This window comes from Gossypium arboreum, chromosome 11, assembly GCF_025698485.1.
Source record: "Gossypium arboreum isolate Shixiya-1 chromosome 11, ASM2569848v2, whole genome shotgun sequence".
NCBI classification, from domain to species: domain Eukaryota; kingdom Viridiplantae; phylum Streptophyta; class Magnoliopsida; order Malvales; family Malvaceae; genus Gossypium; species Gossypium arboreum.
Window position 1 is genome coordinate 4,892,472 of NC_069080.1, and position 25,287 is coordinate 4,917,758.

General features: G+C 32.1%; 4 protein-coding genes and 2 non-coding genes across 6 annotated transcripts; 2 read left to right on the top strand and 4 right to left on the bottom strand.

Annotated features, from left to right (window-relative positions):
• Window positions 1-5,548: 5,548 nt before the first annotated feature.
• Window positions 5,549-5,621, bottom strand: TRNAR-CCU (transfer RNA arginine (anticodon CCU)). The gene has a single exon. It is a non-coding gene; the product is annotated as a tRNA-Arg (tRNA).
• A 1,102-nt stretch (window positions 5,622-6,723) lies between these two features.
• On the top strand, window positions 6,724-9,651 carry LOC108478835 (receptor-like cytosolic serine/threonine-protein kinase RBK1). Its single transcript, XM_017781293.2, has 9 exons — window positions 6,724-7,071; window positions 7,206-7,268; window positions 7,355-7,720; window positions 8,027-8,281; window positions 8,397-8,551; window positions 8,630-8,709; window positions 8,798-8,933; window positions 9,014-9,163; window positions 9,256-9,651. Exons 1-9 carry the CDS (start codon window positions 7,053-7,055, stop codon window positions 9,394-9,396), a joined length of 1,365 nt encoding a protein of 454 aa, XP_017636782.1. The 5' UTR covers window positions 6,724-7,052; the 3' UTR covers window positions 9,397-9,651.
• A 581-nt stretch (window positions 9,652-10,232) lies between these two features.
• Window positions 10,233-11,156, top strand: LOC108477375 (uncharacterized). Its single transcript, XM_017779901.2, has one exon. It carries the CDS (start codon window positions 10,372-10,374, stop codon window positions 11,020-11,022), a length of 651 nt encoding a protein of 216 aa, XP_017635390.2. The 5' UTR covers window positions 10,233-10,371; the 3' UTR covers window positions 11,023-11,156.
• Window positions 11,157-11,734: 578 nt separating this feature from the next.
• Window positions 11,735-13,504, bottom strand: LOC108477764 (abrin-b-like). The gene has a single exon (XM_053020835.1). The coding sequence runs from the start codon at window positions 13,502-13,504 to the stop codon at window positions 11,735-11,737; it is 1,770 nt and encodes a 589-aa protein (XP_052876795.1).
• Window positions 13,505-17,924: 4,420 nt separating this feature from the next.
• TRNAA-CGC (transfer RNA alanine (anticodon CGC)) lies at window positions 17,925-17,997 on the bottom strand. The gene has a single exon. It is a non-coding gene; the product is annotated as a tRNA-Ala (tRNA).
• Window positions 17,998-18,538: 541 nt separating this feature from the next.
• LOC108479478 (nucleobase-ascorbate transporter 11) lies at window positions 18,539-24,633 on the bottom strand. Its single transcript, XM_017782108.2, has 10 exons — window positions 23,492-24,633; window positions 22,650-22,747; window positions 22,388-22,558; window positions 22,014-22,114; window positions 21,744-21,879; window positions 21,547-21,597; window positions 20,093-20,380; window positions 19,704-19,938; window positions 19,183-19,463; window positions 18,539-18,991 (listed from the first exon to the last, which is right to left on the bottom strand). Exons 1-10 carry the CDS (start codon window positions 24,138-24,140, stop codon window positions 18,770-18,772), a joined length of 2,232 nt encoding a protein of 743 aa, XP_017637597.1. The 5' UTR covers window positions 24,141-24,633; the 3' UTR covers window positions 18,539-18,769.
• Between the last annotated feature and the right edge of the window lie 654 nt (window positions 24,634-25,287).

A 25,287-nucleotide genomic window follows, 5' to 3' on the forward strand; every position in this document is an offset into this window, starting at 1 on the left:
ACTATTCTCCTGAGCTCAGTTCACATAATATAGCTGCTCCCAAAATGCTTAATATATATTTCAAAATAATGAATTATTATTATTTTTGTACATTGCAATAAAGTTAATGCGAAAATCTTGAGAGATAAACCTTCAAAAAGTGCTAACTTTTGCTTTAAAGAAATGTATATATTAATAAAGTGTATATATATATATATATATAACTTAACTGTTTAAAGAAATTTATAATAATTTATAATTTGGGGTAAGTAAAATTTAATTTGATTTGAAAAAATTAAAAAATAAAATTTAAGTTAATCAAATCGATTTATTTGAGTCAACTTGAATAAGTGATTCAAGTTTCGAGTTTGAGTTGAGTTAAATTTTACAAATCGAATAACTTGAATAATTTGAATAACAAATTGGTGTAAATATCCTTTTGGTCCTTGTCAATTTTGAAAATGGACAAATTAGTCACTCTTTCAACAAAAATTTCAAAATAATTTTCAAAAATTCAAAATATTTATATGGACCTAAATAAGTTAATTAATGGTTCAAGTTTATCATATTAAAGTATCAATTTTTTTTTTAATTTTTTTCAAATATATATGGTTTCAAATTTATGCGCTTTAATATAGAATTAGCTATACTGTAATAAAATTTTAATTTGACATGTTTAATTTTTTAATTTAACTCGATCAATTTCACTTGACTCGATTTAAAAAAATTCAAATATAATTAGGATGGTAAAATAGCTAGGACTCGTCAACTCAATTAATACGAAAACTTTTCACTTGATTTGATCAAACGCTTGCCTTTATATAGAATATAGAATAGGATGTTAGAGTCTGCAATATATATCATGGAGCCAATTATGCAACAGATTTCATGAAACGTATGTTAACTAATGAAAATTTGATAGCAAGAATTTGAGCAGCCACCAGTTGAAGTTAGAAATATATTGTCAGGTAATAGATTGAGTCGTCTTTGCCTCTCTTAGTTTCTATAGTCTCTAACACTTAGCTCTCTCTCTTTTATTATATAAAAAAAAAATTGAGTTGAAATAATAAGTTTAAAATTTAGATGGCAAAGCCAATGTTCGCACTCCTAAGTCCTAAGACCAATGTTCAAAATTTGATGTTGTGTGTAGATATATAAAAAAAAAAAAAAAAATCTGTAATTTTATTTCTCATTTGATAGAACAACTAAGATTGAGTAAATCATAGATGATGGAAGCAAAAGAAGGTTACTTTGAACATGCCTAAAAATATTAGGAGATTTAAAGTGAAAATGGACCGATTTCGTGGAACCAAAACAAGGTTACTTTGAGTTAAATCATTTTATTCCAACATTTTTGTTGGAAAATACAAGTTGAGCAGTGACATACATGTGAAACACCTTAAAATTATCATCCACCAATCTAGTGCTGTCTCCACACGCTTTTTCATCCACATTAGCCAATGGGAAACAATCTCCACGCGCGTGATATATGTAAAAGCCTGTGTGAATTTAATACAGATTTATGAAAATGAAAATGAAAATGAGAAGTTTGGGTGGGGGTCCCAAACAGATAATCATACCTGCGATTGGTTAATGAGCATGTGAATGGGATTTGTTGGACCAATAAGATTCCATAAACCTTTGCCAGAAAAGCATAAACTGAAACTAGGGTTAGTTTTGGGGTTAGGGTTAGGCAGTCATAGATAAAGGAGATCCCAAAATCCAAAGATTTTAAAATATGTTTGAAAAACCGAGGTTAGCCAGGTGTCAATCATCAACAAATGATTGAGAAAAGAAAGTTACGAAAACGAACAGTTTTTCTATTAATTAATAAAGCATCCCAACAAATGGAAATGTCACTTTTCTGACTCATCCCACCATCAACTCATCATTTTCCAAGTTGCGGAAGGATGTCTATATAAATTTGCATTATGTTTTTTACTCACCAAAATTTAAAAATCATGAGATTTCATTTGATTTGTCATTGAATTCTGATAACAACGTCACCATAATTTACTCCCAATCCTAAACTCACACTTTGCACCACTGCCTTTTCAGTCGACCTCTTCTCACCAACGATGGCACCCACATGCTCAAAATCATTTGAATGAAAACTCATAATTGAATTTGTGTGAATCCAATCTTCCCCATCACTGTCATTAGATCACCTTGGTTTTTCAATATAATGTTCCTCTTGTCAGCGATTGTGGGGATTAAAGCTAGGACGGTGACACGACCCTAGTACCCAAAAACTTGATGTGTAATGTAATAGGTTAAATAGTGAAGATGGTGAAGTATGAAGGAATTTTTTTTTTAATTATGTAACTTCCAATTATGCATTTAAGTATTTAACTATAATTTTTTAGCTAGGCATGAGTAGCGATTTAATGATCAAAATATAGTAAATTGATAATATCAATAATTATATTGTAATCTTTTGAAATTTAATAATCAAAATATAATTTAAGAGTAAACTTATATTTTACCCATAAAATGAAAGGATTTGCACGTGAACTTTCATCATACCTCTCAAATATTTTCTCCACCGAGAAAAAATGAAGATTTTGGCAACGCTTTTCTATCTTTCAAAGTCGTAGAGATCTGCTGCCTTTTACAGATTTCAAGTTCACATGATTTCGATTTTTAGATTGTGTAGTGCTTGTTTCGTAGAGCATATTATATTTTTAAAAATAAAAAAATATTATGATTAATTATCATGATTTTTAAAAAAATTTAACCATTTACAAGAATTGAGATTGTAATTGAAATGATCTAGTTATACAAAATTTAATGAAATTTGGTAATTATATAATAGTTACTCAAATTACAAATATATAATTACAAATAATTACACTTAAATCTAATTATTAAGACTAGGGCTAAGTAAAAAATCGAAAAATCAATTCAAATTGATGTATTCAGTTTGGTTCAGTTCGATTTTGTATATTCAATTCAATTTCGGGTTGGTGCTATCACCCAAACCGCACAATTCGATTCGAGTTTTATTTTTCCACATGAAACTCATTTTTATCTAAATCGAACTGAATGAAATAAAATTATACTTAAAGAAATAGTCCTAATAGAATAATAAATTGACCATTTTAATATCTATATGGACTAAATCATTCAACCCTATTATTATTATTATTATTATTATTATAATATTTCATAAAAAATTATAAAAGTGTAGTTTTATATTAGATTGCGAATCATTTATTAAATATTATAATTATAATTATAAACATAATTTTAATTTTAGAAAAATAGTTTGTTAAACTTTATAATATTTTATTTATAAGAGAAACAACTTTTCACAATTATATATATTTGATAGTTACAAATTTAATCACTTATCGGCATATTGTAATCACCTAGTTATAACTGATATAAAAATGAATAGAAAAAATTTAGGTATACCGATGATTTATGTATTAGCTTTCCTTTTAACAACTTTGAATGGTTTATCACCTTAATAGATTAACTTAAATAATTTTTAAATAGTCTTATTGATGATTATGATATTAATTTAATTATTTAGTTCACTTTATAAATGTATTAATGAATCTAGAAAATGTATTATGATGGTTGTGAAAAAAAGAGAGCAAAAATTGCAATATTTGATTATTTTGGACCCAAAACAAGGTGTTTTTTTTTTTTTTTTTGATAAAGTCTAAATTTGATAAAAAGTGTTGAACCGAACCGAATTAAGATTAACGATTTTAGATATTTTTATTTTTATTCTACACAAATAATAATATCTTATAAAATTGGGGTTAGGCTTAAAGCGCATATCCACATTCATTTCTTATCCATAAACTATTGTCTGTTCGACAAAATAATGTACAAAATTATTGAAGGAGAAATGAAGTGTGCGCATCGGTATTCGATTCGGTTGATTTCAAATTTTGGATAAAAATTAAATTCCACCATTTCGTTCGGTTTTTCATTTTTGAAATTAAAACTAAAATAGATAAATTAATCTTTATGTGTTATATTAAAAGAATAAATTGATCATTTTATTAAAAATTTCATCTATTTTTATTGTTAAAAGTTGGTCTCTATTTGTCAACATGAAATACTTATGACATGCTATATGTCACTGTTTGGTTATTCTGTTAGTGATGCTAGTTTTTAACCGTAGAAATGAATAAAATTATTAACAGAAATGGCTAATTTACTCTTTGATCTAATGTACAATAACTAATTTGTCACTTTTTTAATAGATAAAATAAAAAACAATCTAACACTTAATACATGAACTTCCATGATATTTTTACCTCATTTCAAGATTAATTACACAAGCAGTTTAGTAAAGTGCACAGTGTCATTGAGACATTTTCATGGTGTTAGCAAATGTTAAGGCTTTGTGAACTTTGGTGCTCAGGTTGGAGTTTTCCTGTACGTTATTTATTTGTGTATTGTCCCCTAGATTTTTTTCTATTTAGTTAGTTATTGATTATTTAATTTAATATTTACAATAACTGATTCTAATTAAAGCTATAGACATAAAATTACAATTTTAAGGAAAAATATAAATTAAGATTTGAGCACTAAATTTTTTAATGTTATTTTTTGAAGGTGATCGTATAAATAAATTAAAATAGATCAAATTCATTTAATCAAACCACAAGGTTACAAATGATTAAGTCCAAATATAAAGGGAGACCCATCATAACTCTGGTTCTGAGCAAAAGATAGAAAGAAAAGTATATGACCAAGGGATCGATTGCATATTTCTTGTCGTTAGAGGAGGAAAAACCCACGCGTGGCTGTGCAGGAGGGAGAAAGCTGTACTCCTAATCTCCTATGGAGTTCAACAACCTTTAAAGCCATATTCTAAAGCTATGGAACCTTCACACGCGTCGTGTTCGATCAAGATGACGGACACATTGTTGGTTGTCTATATGACCTCATCATTAGTTGGATTTAAACAGTTGTTTAGATCAATCAAAATTGATAATGATAATAGATTTTTACGAGTGTTGTAAAATTTGCCTTTAGACACTAATTAATAAAAATAAATTAAAAATTTTACTAATATTCAATCACTTGGAAAGCACGATGAATTCTTCAATTTGCTTTGAAAGTAAACTCCAAGCAATCTACCACCAAAATAATAATAATAAAAATTATGCAAGCACCGAAAATATGGTGATAACTGTAGTGAAGGCATTGAAAATCACCTTACACTTTCTATTGACAACAGTCTAAAGATTAATGGTTAATTTATTTTTATTATGTCTTATATATAAAAGGATAAAATAAGCATTTAACATATCAATTTTAACAGAAATTATTCTACTTATTTACTTAAGGTATAAGAATCAATTGATTCATTTCAATAGAAAAATCAAAATACAACCTAAAATATAATATAAAAACTACTATACCAAAAATTAAAAATTAAATATATTCGCAAAAAATATAGTCATTTTCATAAAAGCTCCAAACAATTAAATCCCCCAACGCTCCTCCCCCCAAAAAACAAATAGTACTAACCCTAGGGCTAATCCCTCGTTGAAGTGGACATGTGGTGGCGATGAATTGTTCTGTTAAAAACAAAAAGATACGCGCCAGGTAGGGATCGAACCTACGGCCTTCTGCTTAGGAAACAGACGCTCTATCCACTGAGCTACGAGCGCTTGTTTAATATCGGCTAACTAACTACTCTATTGATTATCTACTTCATTAATACTTCCTACACTAGTTTATGGTTTTCCGAGTCCTATTACAGGTTACTTGCTTTCATCAATTCTATTATTCAGCTCACCATGAAATTGATATCCATTTTAGAAATTGAAACTACTCTCCAACGTTCAACTTTTTTCACTAATATTAAATATATTATTATTTGAAATAAATAAATAAATCATGTTCTCTTTTCTTCAACATATAGCAATAAAGTAAAATTCTTACGAAAGTTTACAAAAATCGATGGTTGATGGTTTATTTGTCAATTTTAATTAAACTCTTTATAATTTAAAAATTTAGGTCCTCGTTTAACAATAATAGTTGCATTCATTAAGCTAATTTTTTTATATTGATTATTCAAACTCAAGTTATTTTTTCAAAATAACACCCTTTAAATAAATCACGAGCTTATTAAGTTAAATATTTTTAATTCAAAAATTATATTTATCAAAATATTAGCATGTGTGTGTGTTATATTAGCTTTTATTCACACATAATATTAAAAATTTAAAATAAATCAGTTAATAAATTTAATGGGTGCTATTTTTTCAAGACTAAAAATTAAAAATTCGAAAAAGTACATGAACTAAGCATGATCAAATTAAAAGTATGAATTAAATCTATAAAATTATGCATAATATAATACTAATAACAGAATTTAACGAAACATATTTAATGGAAAACATTTGATCAAGATTGAAATTTTAAATGTTATAAAATATAGAGATTAAATTCACAACTTGTATATAATACAGGGATTAATAACAGAATTTTACCCAACTTTTCCTTGCATTCATACAAGCGTTAGTTTTGACACATATGTCGAGCGCCAAAACCAACGGTCGAAGAAAATCTTAGCAGAAAAAAAAAATAATAAAGAGAAAAACCTCACAAGAAAAAACCATATGCTTCCATTTTACATAACAATACTTTAAACAAAATTAACTATACAATATAATTTAAATAATATATATTTATTTTTAGTGACTTTAATTAGAAAAATAAATGAAAAGGATATAGATTGAGTTGAATTAAGTGTATAAATATAGGAGAAATTCCAGATCATATGATAAAAGGTGGATTGATTTTTAGTTTTGCCATAATGTGTCAATGGATAACCAACTTCCAAATATAAACTATTTTGCATCTAAAATTCTTTGAATGCAAACTAATCTTCCCAGAGATTGGGATTGGAAAGAAGAAACCCCCCCCCCCTCTTTCCTTTTCTCCCAAAACACGAACATGTAAGTTTAGTTTTGGGAGATTCTTGATTTTCCAAGAACTTTTCAATTTCAAATGTTGGAGAGGATTTTGAATTGAAAAAACAAATCCTTTTTTATTCAATTTTCTTTTTGTTTGGAATTTGAAAAGCCTGGGACAATATGGCTATGGAAGTAGAAGGTATTTCAGGCTTTTTTTTTTTGTCTTATTGTTTTTGGACATTTTTCATCCTTTAATGAATTTGGTTTTTTTTTTTTTTGGGATTGTTTTAATCATAAATGGTTGCTTTAAAAGTTCTGATTTTGTTCATGCAGAGACAGTTAAAGGAACAGAAGAAGAAAACCCAGAAATTGAATCAAATCACCAACTACCAAGAGGTTTATTGGAGATTCTTTTTACTTGGATTGGTTAAAAATCATAAATGGTTTCTTCAAATTTACAGGTTTTGGTTTTGTTCATGCAGACAAGGGAAATGAAACAGAAGAAAAAAGCCCAGAAATTGAATCAAATCAACCGCCAAGAGGTGTGTTGGAGAATCCTGAACTGGGATCAGACTCCGCCAACAGCGTCACCCCCACAAGGACCACCAGCAAGGGTGGCGGCCCAGTTTTGCAAAAATGGGCCGATAGTTTTCAGTGGAAGAGTGTAATCGGATCAATTAAGAGGAAATCAGCCAGAAGTATATCTGTGATTCCTTTGCTAACAAAACTTTCAAAACGCCATTGCTCTTACGGAGATGAAGAGCTTGATTGCATGCCATTGCTTAAAGCTTCATGGAAGAACTTTTCTTACTTAGAGCTTGCTAATGCTACTGATAATTTCAGCCCTGGTATGCCATCATATCCCATTTCAAAGTCTTTTTCCTTTCTATTTCTCTGATACAAATATGTTAAAATTGGGTTGTATTTGGTTTAGCTATATCTTTAGATAGAAAAAGAATGACAGCTTGAAGATGCTCAAACTTACTGACAATTCAAAGCAACTTAGGGATAACATCCATGTAAATGAGCTATTAGAATTTGATTTGGGAAAAGTTAAAACTTGATTTGATTTGGGGTAACATTCTCTAAAGGTACTGTATCTTTGGTTATATTGATAAAGTATGGTTCTAAATATGCATGTAATATTTTTGTAGAGAATTTGCTCGGAAGGGGAGGCCATGCATTAGTATACAAAGGGCATTTATCTGATGGTCAAATTGTTGCGGTGAAGAAGATGGTGAGTAATGGTGACGATGAGGATCTAGCTGGAAATTTCTTGACGGAGCTTGGGATTATTGCTCACATCAATCACCCGAATGCAGCTCACTTGATCGGATTCAGTGTTGATTGCGGCTTACATTTAGTCCTTGAGTTTTCCCCTTTTGGCAGCCTTACTTCCATGCTTTTTTGTACTACCCCAATTTCCTTTATAGTTTCAATTTGTCTTGTTTAGTCCGGTAAACATACTTTCATCTCCTGCGTTACTCGGTCTCGAGTGTAACTAGAAACTGTTCTTCCCTTCAGATTCAAAACAGTGTTTAGATTGGAAAACAAGGTTTAAGGTTGCTGTTGGCATATCAGAAGGATTGAAATATCTCCATCATGACTGCCATCGGCGGATTATACACCGTGACATCACTGCTTCGAACATATTGCTAACTGAAGATTACGAAGCTCAGGTACTGTGATTTCATGCACTGAAAATGTATATGTTTTGTTGAATGATACCATGTTTCTGATTTCCTCCAACATTGCAGATTTCAGATTTCGGTCTCGCAAAATGGCTTCCAGACAAATGGGCTCACCATATTGTTCATCCCATTGAAGGAACATTCGGGTTAGAAAAGCGAGTCTTTCTCCTTATTCGGTTGATTTGTTATTAGCATTGATTCATTTTATATGAAGTAAAAAAAAATTGCCTGCAGTTATCTAGCTCCAGAGTATTTTATGCACGGGATCGTTGATGAAAAGACCGATGTTTTCGCATTTGGAGTTCTATTACTGGAGATAGTAACAGGTCGCCGTGCAGTTGACAAGTCCAAACAAAGTCTTGTAATATGGGTAACACAAATATGCACCGAAATCATCCATTTTATATGCTGCAAAAAGATATGAACTTATTTTCTGCATTTTTGTTACAGGCAAAACCATTTCTGGAATCAAATCAAGTAAAGGAATTGGTCGATCCTCGGCTCAAAGATGATTATAATCCGAGCGAAGTGCAACGAATATTGATTACAGCTTCAATGTGCTTAAGTCACTTACCCACCAACCGTCCAACCATGACAAAGGTATGAAAAACACAACAAAATTTCCCAAGAAAACATCCCATTTTCCCTGAAAATTCATGCTAGAAACCACGAATTCTTTGCCCATTTTGCAGGTTGTAAGGATGCTTAAGAACGAAGATGGTCCAATTGAGTTTCACCAAATATCTTGTGGAAGGAAAGCAGTGATTTTTGACGGCCATGATTTGAAAGATTCTAGTTGTAAAAACTATCTATATACAATGCGTCCAACATAATTATGTAATTGGAAAACCATATCTATACATTTACGTTCGAATACATTCGGACACTGTATCTATACGGAGCGAGGCATGGTGTTGCAGGATTGGATTTGGAACAAATAGAGCCGCCTTGCATGGTTGTTGTTGATAAATTCCACGTGATTTGGGTTATTTTTCTTCAGCTTTTCAACTTCCTATTCTTTCATTGAATTATAGATATTCTTTTGTTTATTTTACCAAAAGGCAATAAATAAACATTCTTTTAATCGACCGGATAATTTAATATTTCGACATCTCAATGTTTAATACAAAGTTAGAAGAAATTGAGTCCAGTTTAATCGGTAAGACTTTTAAATTTGAATTTAAATTTAGAGCTCAATTCATAATAAAAACTAAACTAAAATTATTTATCTAATAAAATTTCTATTTTTATATTCTAACATTAAACTTAATTGTTTATATCCTTGAGTTTTTTTAATATTTTTAATTTTATAAATAAAATTTATGTGTCATTTATATATTTATTTTATTTTTAAATATTAATTAAATCATTTATCAATTTAGTTAAATTATTCAAACTCCACTTATTCACTTTGCAATAATTAAAAGTTCATAATAATGTCAGTTTAGTATTGCATTTTAGAAGTATTTTTGAGATAAAATATTATTAAATAATATATTTTTAAACAATATATTTTTAAATTTTTAAAAATATTTTTGAGACAAAAAATACTTCCAAAAATACTATTTTAACTAAAAACAAAAATAATAAATTTTAATTTTTACTCAAAAACATTTTTTTTTAAAACAGCCATAAAACACTTTTTGAAAAGCATCTTTAAAACTAGTCTTAATTTAGTTAAAAATAGTTTATTAATAATCACGATTGAGTCCTTTCTTTAAAAAGAAAAAAGAAAGGCAGCCTTTTTAGGCCCAAATAAAATGAACCGTAAAATAACAGAATTCTATGCAAAAGCTTGAGAAGGGGAAATGGCGACGGACATTATTATCCAGACGGCAATTTTGTTATTAACAGTCGCTATTGTCTTCGCAGTTCAATACGTTCCCAAACAAACCTTAACCAAGCACCGAACCGACCATCGAACCACGACCCAAACCCAACGCCATCTCAGCCGAGCCACCCAATTGCTTCGTCGAGCCAAATCCAACCCTCAGAAAGACCAATCTCAAACCCTAGCTAAAACCGCCATAACCGAAATCGAAAAAGCCCTTTCTCTTTTCCCAAAAGACCCAACTCCTTACATTCTCAAATCCCTAGCTCTCGACTTATTGGGCCACAAGGGATCCGCTCTCAGATCGCTCGATTTGGCGTTGGCTTTCCCCCGCGTGAAGTCTCTGTCGGAGAAGGAACGTGTGGAGGCGCTGGTGAGGAGGGCAGAGTTGAAGTTGGCGGTTAATAAGAGAAGGCGAATTGACTCGGCCGTTACGGATTTGGAGGAGGCAGTTAAGGTGAGTGATAAAGAGGGTGAGATCAAAACGAAGGCGTTTTGTTTGTTGGGGGTTTGTTATGAGTTAAAAGGGATGAGGGAAGAATCTAGGAAGGCTTTCGTAGAGGCGCTTAAGCTGGAGCCTGCCTCTACCCTCGCTCGCCAGGGTTTGGAACGGGTGAGTTTGTCATGAGTCATTGACTCCACGACTCGTCATTCTTTTCGTTCTTCTATTTCTTTTAATTATTTTCCCCTAAAATATTGTAAAAGTATTTTGTGTTGTATATTTTTAACTTTGGCATAATGCTTTCATAATAGTTTGTTTAACTTTGCCGCTTCATCCAGGATGTCAGTATGTAATTAGTTTTAAAATTTAAAAATATTAAAAGATATTTTTATATTTTATATTAAATTTTAAAAATAATTTTAAAATTAATTAAATGCTGATCCCTGTGGCAATTCAGATGCTTTGACAAAAAAAACTTAAATTTAAAATTAAAAAAAATGAAAAAATAAATGTAGAGTCAAAATAATATTTTTTAAAAAATTGGAGAGCCTTTAATTCTTGTTCAATTAGTTTTTGTCTTTTATATATTTTGAACTCTCAACAATATTTGTAACAATATTGTTTGTTTTTTTACCATCACAATATTTTCTTATAAAGCAAAGTGCCGCACCAACAGATGACAATCAGCTACGGCATAGTATTAATTGTATAAAATGCTTATGTTAATCGATATACTGATTTGAATAAACATAAAATAAGTCTTTAATCAACAACTAGTGGGGTACATACTGATGTTGGGTTACAAGAGGCAACATGTTTTTCAATACATATATATGTGTGTGTGTGTGTGTGTGTGTAAGCATGCCTATTGCTGTGCTTTTCACCTTCACTTTCATAATCATGGTTGCACTTGAAACCAAATTTGGCTAAGGCGCTGAGAGTTGTAGTCATTGACCGTAATCTCAGGAAGAGAGGAGCTAGTATCTTTCACATCCATCACCTGTTCATTCACCACATGCAGAACGGTGCCATCGCTTTGAAATTGCCATCGTTCCTCTACCCATCCTTCGCAAGTTCCTACGGTGACTGAGTACCCTCCTGGATATGCACACTTGAGACACGCGTTTCGGTTCTTTTTAGGCCTGATGGTCCCATCTGGATATATAGCCCAAAGTTGTTCATCATCGTTTTTCACGCACTTCTCTAACCACACTCGACTTCTACTTGCAAGCAAGCACAAACCATTGTAACCAACAATGGTGGTCACTGTTGGTTTCGTGTTATTGCTGACAAACCAAGCTTGTGTAGAACTATAAATATTGCGATCTACAACCAGATTAATCATGGTTGAGCTATATCTACTTGCCGTTAAAACTAGCCCCGATTTGGGATTTCTTATGTTTCCATCTCTCCGGATTTCCCATTTGGTAGCATCAGGGACAGCTGTCTCGCAATCATAGATCATCACATAGTCCTTTAGGCTGTATCCGTAAGTGGTTAGGCATTTTCCACCGGATCGAATTGTGTTATCATCTGTTTTCAGCGTCCACAATTGACCGGCCTGATTCTTCAAACATTCTGATAAAACTATTTTGTTTCCATTGTGGTAGCTTCCTTGGTATACATCAACACAAAAACCATCTAGACCAATAATATGCGAGGTTGGTGCTAGATCTTTTTCACAGGTGCGGTCATTGTCTTCCAGGTCAGTGGACCTCGTACCCACAGGCAACAAAGGGGAAAACCCAGATGACGACGTTGATGTTGGCATGCGCAAAATCTGCAGAAGAGCCCCTGTGTTTCTTCTGCATCGTAACGGCATTATTGCAATGGTGAAAATCACTTGCCTCACGGTGCTCAAAACTAATTCTTGACCATCATATACCAAACGGACTGCTGTTCTGAAGATTCCATCTGTTGCAGATTGGATGGCGGTGGATATGTCTTCCCAGCTAGTTTCATACTCCATCACTAAACCATCTGGAAAAAACACATTGTAAGTTCCATCATGACGAGGCTCTGCAATTGTAAGCAGTTCCTGTTGGATGTTCCTCAATCTCACAGCTTCCGAGATCATCTGGATACAAACTATAAGGGCTCTTGCAATGGGGCGACGATAAGAACTAGGCTGCATATGATTCATGTTATCAACATGTTGGCGCAGCTCACCAATTCCCAAAGGGATTTCCCTTCTGTACGCTCCTGCAGCAGTTTCAAGTGCCCCATAGTTGCAAGTAAATGGAAGAGACAGGTTTTGAGTGTTTGGGAACAAAATATTGCGTACGTTATTGGGAACGTTACTAAAGAAGTAGGAGTTTCCACTTCCACCTGGTTGATAACCCAAGATATACACGTCACTGACATCCAAGGCTAATGTGACGGTTTGGTATCCATTTGAGAGTTTGACCAGAAGATATTGTTGGGGATCAGAAGGTTCCGCAGATCGGGGAGGCAACACTGGTATGTCTCCACTTCGATCTGCACGGACTGTCAATGCATTTTGCAGATCTTTAATAAACATCTGATACGACGTCCTGTCAGCACCCTTAGTAGTGAATTTCACCGTGTAAATTTTGAGCTTCTGTTCATTTTCTTTGGCAGCGATGCAGCATCGTGGTTCCACCATGAATGCCAAAACCGCCAACAGTAGGACAATCCACGCCTTCATTTTTCCTTGAAGAAAATTTTCTATAGGAAGTATATTGGGTGATAGATTTTTGAACGTAGAGGGTTTTGCGATGCTTCTAACGGGAATAGGAGAGCACCTTTTATAACAATTTTGGTCGCCAATATTTCAAACTCCTCCACCACATACACGTGTCTAACGGTGAATGGATTGGTGGTGCCCCAAATCCAATACTTTCATCCACTAGCATGCACAATATTAATGTGTTTGTTGAGTATATTATATTGATACCCATCCTTTATGTTAGTTCTAAGTAACTCATATTCTATAGAATGGATCGCTTAATCCGATTTTACCTTCTCTATAGTATACGTAATTAGCATTTTGAAATCTCTAAGCTTTTATCACCTAGATGGTTGTTTAGTAAAGAGAGGAAGTATTGCAAACAAGTGAGTGAGATGTAATGAAAAATACCAGAGAGTAAGATTGGAGTAAATCCACTAATAATGAGCATAACGACAGGTGGTAGTTGTCAATTAGACTTAACAAAGAAGCAAGTTAAGAGAATTTCAGAGAAAATCTTTGGAGAGATCAAAATGTGAAAAATGTCAAAAGTTTCATGAGTTCTTTCATCAATTGTGAAAGACTCGTATTTATTGTGTTTCATGAATAGGACTTACAAATATTGTAATTAATATGAATAATGTAATTAATTTTCAGTTATAATTGCATTAAAAATTAAAAAGAAATAGTGAAAGGTTTTGTAAGTAATGGTGAATAGTGAAGAAAAATTCTGAGGATAATCCTTAACTACTTCCATGTCTAATCTACCAAACTAAGCTCTTCGGAATATCCCAAAAGTAAAGATAACCTAAGAATCCTGTCATATTCTGGGGTTACTTCCATTTCTCCTATTTTGGCAAAGCAGTAACATATGAAACATCTTTTGCAGAAAATCTTTTGAAATGCAAAACATGGTTGTTCTTAGATGAGAGTTGTTCCTAAATAATGATTTATTTTGATCTATTCCAAAATGTGAGGTGCTTTTATGTAGTTATTCTCAGTGTAGAGGTTGCTTCGAATAAGAGGAGTTATGTGGTGATACTTTTTTGGGTAAAACTTATTCTAAATAATGGCTTTTTCAAAAAAAAAACACATTTGTTCTAAATACAAATTGTTCCAAACAATGGTTGTTCTAAATAAGAGTTGTTTCGAATTTTAACTGTTCTTAATAACAATTATATTGGATTACGCTTATTTTAACTAAAGTTCTATTCTAAATATAATTATTCTCGAACAACTATTTCAAACAAGAATTGTTGCTTGAAAGAGATATACATAATTTTGTGAAATATAATAATTTTTATATTTAAGAAAAATAAAAATGTTAATAGCGAAAAATGAATATCTACGTCATGTTATATGTAAAATGTGAATTATGTTAATTAATGGTTAAAACTATTATATGAATATTACGTTTATAAAACAATACACGTAATTAATTTTATTTTAAGAAAGTCAAGGGTACTTTCATCCTATCTTATTTGTTAGTGTATGAGTTTATATATTGATAGTAAATAAAATATAAATTTACATACTAATAGTGAATTATAATGTATTCGAATATAGTTCATGAGTTAAACAAATAAGAAAAATAAAAGTGAAAGTAAAAGTAAAAGTGAAAGTAAAAAGTAAAAAGTAAAAAGTAAAAAGTAAAAGTAAAAGTAAAGTAAAAGTAAAAGAAGAAAAACAAAATTTTAAAAAAAAAAGATGCAAAAAGTAAACGAAATTTTAATTCAAATGGTAAGTTTAATATTTAAATATAAAGATATATTATGTTCAAGTTTCATTCAATATACGTGTTTTTTTAAATTTATTTTGGGTTTTAAATTATTTTTATAGATTTTATAAGAAAAAGATAAATTTAAGACTAAATTAAGTATTTCAATAATGTATCAATGAGAATATCATTTTGTTATAATATTTATATATATTGATATCAATAATATATGATACAAAACTTTGTACTAATGTGTATCGATAAAAATATCGCTTTTGTTATAATAATGATATGTATTGATATCAATGAGATATGATAGAGAATCTTGAACTAACATGCATCAACTATAAAACCTTATTTTAAAAGTGAAACTAAGAATGACTATAAAGAGATGAAGATTAGAGTGTTTATGTATTGTGTTGCTATCAACTTTTATTTTTTTAATAATTTCTTACATAAACATGATTTTGAATGCATTCTAGTTAACCTTGTAGCCCATTTTACTATTTAATAATAAAATTTATTAATCAATTATTCAAGATTATGTCATCCAAATAAACAAACATCATGTTGCATAATTGTAAAATAATTTAATAACAATTAAGGATTAATACTTGATGTACTCGTAATGGATAATTCTATAAAATATTAGTGAATCAAATAATGACACATAATCCAATTAACTCCATTTAAAATAATGTGCCATCATCTAATTTTGACAATGTATTAAATAATCCGTTATTAGTATATCAAATATTAATCATTTTGAACTTTTGTTTTATTGAAAATGAATGGAAGCTAGAATCTCAAGTAAAGTTGAAAATTTTGAAGGTAGCTTGTGCGGAACTAAAGTGTAGAAAATGACTGTGATAAAAATGAAATAAAGATAAAAGGGAGATGGGTAAAACAAAGAATAAAATAAAGAAATAAAAATACAAGGAAAAGGGTAAAAAATAAAGAAAAAGAAAAGAAAATTCTATGAGGGAAAAACATCAGAGAAACCCTGCACCGATCCTAAAAATGTTTTAGAGAATGACTTGAGTAGTAAGAAACGAAGCTAGACTTGAATAAAATTCTAATTAAATTCTCTAAGGACGAATCTTTCATAATTTATATTTTAAGATTTAAAATTTATTCTATATACTTTAATTTTGAGATATTAAGTTTTTTATATATTTTTTTAAAAAATAATTCCAACTTGATTATTACTCATTAAAAGTGCATAAAAACCATAAATAAATAAAAAAGTTAAAAGATTTTAACATTTGTTGTACTCATATTACGCTAGTTAAGATACTGTATGGACAAAATAACCAAGAGAATTTCTTAACCGTAGATAACCCTCCTCCAACCTAAACACTGTTAGACCACGCCCATAAACTTCATAATAAAAGGTCCCAAATAGCCCAATAAGACCTTCAATGGAACAACTGTTTAGGCTATTATGATAATAGACAAAGCTTTGACTGACCACGTCAATCCACTATGCAAAGTTGCCAAACAAGGTAGAAGGAAGCAGTCAATCCCAAGGTGCCTTGGACTCCAAGACTAAGAAATTTATCATGCGAAAGATAAGCCTAAAAAGAATTATGGAAATATCTTGCCCTATTCATGTTTAGATCGAACTTCAAACTTTAATACTTTTTTTAACTCACCCTTTTAATAGGAGTAAAATTAGAGAATTGGTAGGCTTGACTTTTCTTAAAATGAAAAAAAATTCATTTAAGTTGTTTAAAATTTTAAAATTTTAAATTAATAAAAATAAAATTATATTTTGGTCTCCATAAAAATATAAAATTTAATTTAATCCTTTAAAATTATAAAGATATAAACTATTAAAATAATAAAATTACATTTTATTATCGTAAAAATTACAATTTAATTTTAACTCTCATTAAAAAATAAATTTTGATTTCACCTCTACCTTCTAAGTTTGTAAATCAAACCAAATCCTCGTTGGTTAAAAAAAAAAAAAACTATCGTAAACAAACTAAGCTACTTGTATGAAATCACCCATATCTCATAATCCAACCAAATAGAAGACTATCACCTTCACCTTCACCTTTTATTTTTTATTTTTTTGGTTTAAATAAAAAGAAGGCTTTATAAGACATCCAACTCCTTCATGCAAACCCCTACAAAGTTTGTCCAATGTATTATCCCGACAAATACATCAGAACATTTTGTGACAATAAAAATCCCTCGAATTTCCACAATAGTGGGCTAAACATGGCTACACCAACATCCACTTTGGAGCATTCAGATTAGCTCTAACCTTACTTAATAACAGTCTACCTTACCTTCTTTTCCAACTAAAACATGACACTCAAATACCCAAAAATCATTTTTTACAATTATGTCTAAAACAAATTCAAATGGGTTGTCATTGGAAAAATTAATTTTCAGTTTATTTATTTTTCAATTATTTATCAAGCAAAGTATGAAAATCTTAAATCATTATGTTATCCCATAAACGAGGAAACAAAAAAAGACTAACAACACTAGCTTTATGAAATTAGATAAGATGATTCTTAACATATTCATCACGTAAATGGTAAAGCATTTAAGAACACTATAAATGGTAAGTTTTAGTAACCATTTGGTTAAGATTAAAAGTTTAAACAACCACCAGAAAAGTCGACAGATGGCCGAAAGGACCAAAATAATAACTAAAGTTGGCTTTGGAGGTGCGGGGAATCGAACCCCGTGCCTCTCGCATGCGAAGCGAGCGCTCTACCATATGAGCTACACCCCCAGATGATATTTGATCTCAATATTATGTATTCATATAGAAAAACAAAAAATTTGGACAAACTTCAATCCCTATTCCAATTACCTCATGGTCAACTCACCGTGTTCAACAACTTTAGTCTTGTAAGGGATTTAGTAGCACCATGATCACTATGATCTGAGATTGTATTTTGGGGTTCTATGGATCAGGGCTGATATAATCACAACGAAAATGGTGACTCATGTTCAGGCTTTTGGATGAGAAAGCCTTTACGGTTTGGCAGGGTGATCCACAAAATGCCTCTGTTAACCATGGGTTCAACATACACCGATGGAAGGGGCCAACTACTGCAACCCTTGTTTTTTAACCCAAAATCCAGCTTTTCCCGACTACCAAGTAAGATCTGTTTTATATGTTTCTTTCACTGCAGAGCTCTTTGGAGCATGCATTCAAGAATCTCAGGTTTTCACTATTTTTGGTTCCATTTCATTTCCTTTCTGTAAATGAAAAGAGAAACAGGAAAAAATGCTACCTTTCAAACTTAGAAAATGGATACAGGAAAACATTTCATTAAAAGAATATTACCTTCTTTTCAAGTAGAAACAATCAGTTACAAAGATGCTATTACTAATTCTATTGTTGCAAAAGAATTATCATGTACTTGTATCTCTCTCACTTAGCCAAACCATCTTCGAGCTTGGTTATGCGTACTATTGAGGAAGTGCCCTTCCGTAACAAAACTTACCTCTTTGGAAAGAAACTTCGAGTTGAAGAACAAGCTACCTTCTGCTGAGTATTATGCCCGCAAACAGCTAGAACAACAACAAAGTGAGGAAAATTTTCCTGGCAGAGAGTAATCCAATTGCAAGGATGGATCAGTTGCGACATCTTCAGCACATGACCAAATGTACACCCCTCGTTCTTCCCGGCTGCCTGGAACTGTGTTGTCGAGTACAAATGCTACCAAGAATGTAACCACCATGCTCATAGACAAGAGTGCATTTATAGAAAAATCAAGCTGACATGTTCATAAAACAAACTTGTTAAAACTTTTTTTTCATACAATTAAGGAAATCAAGAAAGACATCATAAATCATAAAATCAAAGAAATCCGGGATAAGTGTCTGCATATCTATGTATCATCAGCTTAGCAACTAGAATGGCGGCAATCTATATCAAGATTCAAAAATATGCACAACTTCAACTTACTTGTTCATTAATGGTGTGGACTGGTCCATCTGATGCAGCTGCATATGGAACAAAATAACTTGGCAGCATCAAAATTGACTCAGGTTGGTACTGTTGGAAATAAGCAGGAATGGATAAACCAAGAAACAAGGACACCCCAACTATGGTTATGTTCCTAAAACTTGCTGTTTGCGTGTATTGCAAGGTTGAGAGGCCTACGGCCACTACAAGGGCCCACATGAAGCACAAAATTGCAGCAGCCAAGGACAGTGGTATTGAAGCAAGAATTGCACCCACTTTTCCTGTCACGCACAAGTCAATAAATCAACATATATTGATTTCATACATGTAAGATAAACAAGATAAATTATTGAGCAAGGCATATTGAATACATATGCAACCCAATGGGTACTGTTCCAAAACTTCATAGAGGTATCAACCAGTAAGATCAGATTGAACCCCAAATCATTTAAATCCATTGAAGTTGAAGAACATTCTATCATCTATCCACAATGCACATCCAAGCTTGAATTTTGACTTACCTACAACTGAGAAGAGGATCAAGAAAAGTGCCCCAAATACCAAAGCTCTTCGGCTTGCCATCTTTGTTTTGTTTATCGTATGTGTATTCTCTGTCAAAGTTGTTGAGCCAGTACCCGAACCCCAAATTCCAGCAAGCAGGCTACAGAAACCTTCCAAAGCAATGCCTCTGCTAACTACTCCAGGAGTTGGAGGCTTCGAACTGACTAGCAAAGAGGCAGAGTGATATGTTCCGACCTGCTTAGTCATTGTATCACAAGCAGCAATGTAAGGGCCATTATCGTTATTTCTTGTTCAGTGTCTTAAATTTACAGATATTAAAAGTTAAATAAAGTATTTCCATCCCACAGTCCATTTGATATGGATATTTTGGCACACAATAAATACTAACCGAATCTACCGATGCAACAAGTGACACAATGATCATAATCAAAGACGTCCGGAAATGGAAGATAGGGACACCCCACTGTAAAGGGTACGGAATTCTGACCCACGCAGCAGTTCTCCATGCATTTGAAGCATCAGTTCTGCAATGCTTCATGGTAAATGCATGTTTTCTACACTCATCAACTAAAATGTTTGAACTGGGAATCTCGGGACTGCATCCTTTATAATCATAAGCTCCTCCGGCTGTCAGAAAGAATGCATATATCCATGTGATTGTAACACTGAGAGGAACCTGCAGTGATCGAACAATGACATGACGTCCAACAAAGAATATCCCTACCAAAAACAAAGAATCTACCATTTACCTGGACAAACCAAAGTTGTTCAACAAAAAGACCTGCGGTAACTTTTTAAACACTTGATATTGTGATTCTACTTCGACTATGGTAGGGGTAAGAGAGACCTTCCCTTGGGAAGCACTGCTAATCAGATTTTCATGGGTAAAAAAATTCAGCTTCCGTAATAGCTGATGGAACATACACAAATTAATTCTTCTTTTTTTAAACTTTTGAGAGCAATGTGACCTTAATCATTCTTATGAAGGACATTCCGACTCAGTTAGATCTATATGACAAATCATTATTACATCCCATTTCCGACTCAATTAGAAGATGCAATGGTACAAAGAATGTAATGCTTGACAGTAAAATAAGTTAAGTTTTAAGGAAACTGAATTAAATAGAGCGGTCCTTTAACCACACCTGGACAAACCAAAGTTGTTCAACAAAAAGACCTGCGGTAACTTTTTAAACACTTGATATTGTGATTCTACTTCGACTATGGTAGGGGTAAGAGAGACCTTCCCTTGGGAAGCACTGCTAATCAGATTTTCATGGGTAAAAAAATTCAGCTTCCGTAATAGCTGATGGAACATACACAAATTAATTCTTCTTTTTTTAAACTTTTGAGAGCAATGTGACCTTAATCATTCTTATGAAGGACATTCCGACTCAGTTAGATCTATATGACAAATCATTATTACATCCCATTTCCGACTCAATTAGAAGATGCAATGGTACAAAGAATGTAATGCTTGACAGTAAAATAAGTTCAGTTTTTAAGGAAACTGAATTAAATAGAGCGGTCCTTTAACCACACCACAAAAAAACTAGATAAAAACACCTTCACTGATAACATGAGGTGATAAACAATTGGAAAACAATGGTAACAAAACAAACATGACAAGAAGCAATAAATTATCCTGTCCACCATTAGGCTTTCATCATAACGAAGTGAGAAACTTTTACAGCAGATAGCCGGTTAGCTTTTAGCTGATAGCTCATTACCCCAAAGAAGGAACTCAAGAAAGGGTAGCTCGTGAGTAACACTAGATATTAAAAACAAAATTGAGGTCAAGGTTTAAAAAGTATAAACAAGATGATAGGTGAGAGTACGTACTGCATATATTCGAAACAATCGGTGCCCAAAAATGGATATTCCTCGAAGATACTAGAAAAAAATGTAAAATTGAGTAACTATTTGGAAGACATTTGGAAGACATCACTAAAAGGAATAATCAAAATTAAAGCATCAAATATGTTCATATGCTCAGTAGCTACCCATATTCAATTTGTTTTGCTCAGGAAATCACTCACCAGGGTACATATAAGAACCAACAATAACAAGGGAACACTGACTTCTATACAACTACCAGCTTGTGGAAAGCCATAACTAAAGAATGCTAAACCCACAGCGGCAACAGTTGGTGCAACCACAACTGGGTTAATCAATCTGCAAAGTGAGATTAGAATGAAACAGTTAACTCCATAGGTGGTTTCAAATTATATCATTAACTAAATGGTGTGCAGATAGTTGACATGGCAATTTCTAATGATATCCATGAACAAAAATTCTGATAGAATTACCTCAGTAAAAGAGACATCAATCCACTAAATCCTAAGATACTTTGGAATATTGAACCAACAATAATAGCTCCTTGCAGCTCTCTCATTATGTGCCTGAATTTCTGCATTAAAAGAAAAAAAAATGTATTATTGGAACTAGAGTCTAGAAAAAGATTGTATTGCAAGAAACACTGGTTTAAGCTTGCAAGACATGAACTAGAGATGCGCTCAATCTTCTTACAGATAGAGGAAATTTTTTATGAAAATAAAGAGATCGCATTCATTAATTTGACCAGAATTTAGAGGATCAAAGCCATTTACGGCTAAGTTTAAACTATATAAAAAAGAAATGATATTGACAGCAGGAGGTAAAGCACTCATTTTCCTCTGCTTACATGTTCTGCGAGATTTCTATAATCCCGAGCATTGATGATAACTAGCGCTGGTGCCAGATAGATGAATGAACTTCCTTGAACTAATGGAAGCCGGGTACCAAAGTAGGAGTGCAGAATTGTACTAATGCCAGAAACTAGCAGCATTGTAGAAATCACAGTGGCAGTATCTTTCTGCAATGCATATCAGAAATATCACTGCATTTCATATTCCAATTCTGCTGCAAGTCAAGCAATCAATAATTCCATAGGAAAGGAAGCTTACATCTGTTCCGCCCATGGCCGGTACCATAACTGATGGAATGAATATAAGCGAACCCGCCAATGATAAAAAGTGCTGCAGGCCATAATATATTAGTGCTCCTGTAGGTAAAGATAACCGGATGAGAACCGGTCGTGTGTACTGATTTCTTCCTAGTTATCCAGGACATTTTAAGGATTAAGCAGCAACTACAAGATTCAAGAACCCTGTAACTGCGGAAAGCAATTCACGATTTTGGTTTTTCAGCAGTTGGTAGCTACTGAAAGATCAATAATATTATGTCCTTCCCTTTGGTTAAAGCCTCAAACACACCCATGATAAAAATACGAACCATGTTTGAATTGGATATTTCATATAAATGTTTGACAATTTTCTAAGCTGACCATGCATTGATGAGTCCTTTTATACTTTCACAAATCACAAGTGTAGACGAAACAAAAAAACTATAGCAGAACTATCCAAGTTAGAACATTAAGTCTAGAAAAATCCAAACGCTCCATCTGCGTGGAGAAGTTTGCTGAAAAAAGTAGAACCTTTTCGATCTTCTTTTTTCTATGAGCTTCTTCAATTTTTCCTAGCTCTTACAGTATCATTTTCAATGCTCTTTGAAAATACACACCAAGCCAATTAAGCTATAGGAGACATTATCACCATATCAACTCCAGCTTCTAGCTTCATTTGTAATACAATATCTAAATAGCTCGGAAATCTAAAGTAAATAACAGCCTACTTCAGCACTAGCTAACATTAGTCGGTTCCAGCATTATGAAAAAAACAGTAATCAATTCATCATCAACAATGAACATAAACAAACAAACAAAAAAGTTGGAAGAAAGGAAACTAACCAAAACCCGGATTATCTCTCAACCCAACCTTCAACCCGGGATGATGACCATTCCCCCCTTCATGACCCTGCTCTTCACCTTCTGGATACATCCCAATTTCCACATCCCTTCCACCCTTTCCTTCCTCATCTTTCTCTTCAACAACTAGTGGTGTAACACTTGCAACTCCATTTCCTTTCCCATTCCCATTTTCCACCCCATTCCCGTTTAACCCAACTTTCCTTTCCTCAACTTTCTCTCCCAAACCATTCCCATCTGCAACTGTCTTCCTTCCTTGTCTGGATCCGGACCCAGAACCTGAATCCATTTCAATTTCAACACCCATATTGGGTCTAGTCCGGCCCAAAACCGGATCAATCTCTATTTTCGGAGATGACCCGCCTGCTCTTTGATCACGGCTACTTTTTCCCACATGAAACCCAGTGGAACTGTCGAATCTTTCAGTAGAACTAGCAGTGCCGGTTTCTCCAGATAAGTGAGAGACGAAACCAGTTCTTTTAGCCCAAGATCTTAACTCTCTTGGGTTATGGTTTTGATCTCTTTTAGGCACAAAAGGTTCAATCTTTGGTAACATTGAACCAAGCTTGTTGCCTCTTCCATTTGAAGTCTCTGCCTTGTCTAGTGAATCTGAGTTCGATCCAGTTTCCATTTCAGCTTTTTCTCAAATGCGTACCAATTCTTTCCCCACACACGCACAAAAAAAAAAAAAAACGAATGAGTAATAAAAGGACCTCAGTGAACTACCAAGATAAACCCAGAAAAAAATAAAAGAGAGAAGGAAATGTAGAAACTAAGTAAAGGCAGATCGGTGCAGGGAAAGATGAGAAATTCAGAGGAAAATAATTTGGTATGTTTTTGTTTGCATTATGAAGTAAGGAAATTGGAAAGTAGGAACTGTGAGTGTGAAAAGTGAGGGAATTTGTTTATTTTATCTTGTTCACTTTTTTTGGTTCTGCTTTCTTCTTCATTGACGCTGGCCAGTTGCTATCAGATGAAGTTTATTATTGAAAATTACCCAGTTGCCACTGCAACGGCAAAATTGAATCCAGTCCTTTCCTTGTCCTTTTATTTCTTTTTCAACAAATATCCGGCATAAATGGATTTTTCTTCATACCTCTATCCACTTCCAATCCAATGTAAATAAAATTTATGTAAATTTCTTAGTTTTTTAACTATAAATATGATCGAAATTAAAATATGTGCTAAACTAATAAATGCAAAACGAAATTAGAGATTAGATTAATATAATATAATGTTTTTTATTCTTTCTAAAATAGGTGATGAATTAATTTTAATGTTTAATTCGATACTAAATCAAACAACATTATTTAATCTAATAAATAATTAATATATATATTTTAGTAAAACAACACCGATACTTAATTGGGTTATAATTTAATTTATTTTAATAACAGAATAACTGATTTCATGTAAGACTTAACAAATATTTTCACCTATAAAAGGAGCAGTTTTGTGTAAACTAAAATAATAATTCATCATATAAACAATAGAATCATTTGAATCTATTTGTAAATGTAAGTTACCATCATCAGAATCACATTTTAGTTTTCTATTATTGTGATATTGACTTATTCTCCTACTTTATTTCCTTTTTCCTTTGAAAAATACTTATTAACACATTTTAAAGTGATGAAATGAAATTTCTATCAACTAATTATTGAAATATAAAAGCAAAAATTAGGCATATGTCATTTTTAAAATGAATTTAATAAATTAAGTTATTTTTCTCAAATTTAAGAAAATAAATCGATTTTAAACAGACAAACTGAAAATGT

Bases quoted from the DNA above. Each gene is read 5' to 3' on its own strand.
- LOC108477375 (XM_017779901.2), top strand. From the start codon at position 10,372: ATGGCGACGGACATTATTATCCAGACGGCAATTTTGTTATTAACAGTC.
- LOC108479478 (XM_017782108.2), bottom strand. From the start codon at position 24,140: ATGGAAACTGGATCGAACTCAGATTCACTAGACAAGGCAGAGACTTCA. The intron at 22,559-22,649 runs GTAAGCTTCCTT...TATGCATTGCAG, and splicing joins CGGCCATGGGCGGAACAGAT to AAAGATACTGCCACTGTGAT. The intron at 19,939-20,092 runs GTTAGTATTTAT...ATGACTAAGCAG, and splicing joins TTGTTGCATCGGTAGATTCG to GTCGGAACATATCACTCTGC.
- LOC108478835 (XM_017781293.2), top strand. The intron at 7,269-7,354 runs GTTTATTGGAGA...TTGTTCATGCAG, and splicing joins AAATCACCAACTACCAAGAG to ACAAGGGAAATGAAACAGAA. The intron at 8,710-8,797 runs GTTAGAAAAGCG...AATTGCCTGCAG, and splicing joins CCCATTGAAGGAACATTCGG to TTATCTAGCTCCAGAGTATT.
- LOC108477764 (XM_053020835.1), bottom strand. From the start codon at position 13,504: ATGAAGGCGTGGATTGTCCTACTGTTGGCGGTTTTGGCATTCATGGTG.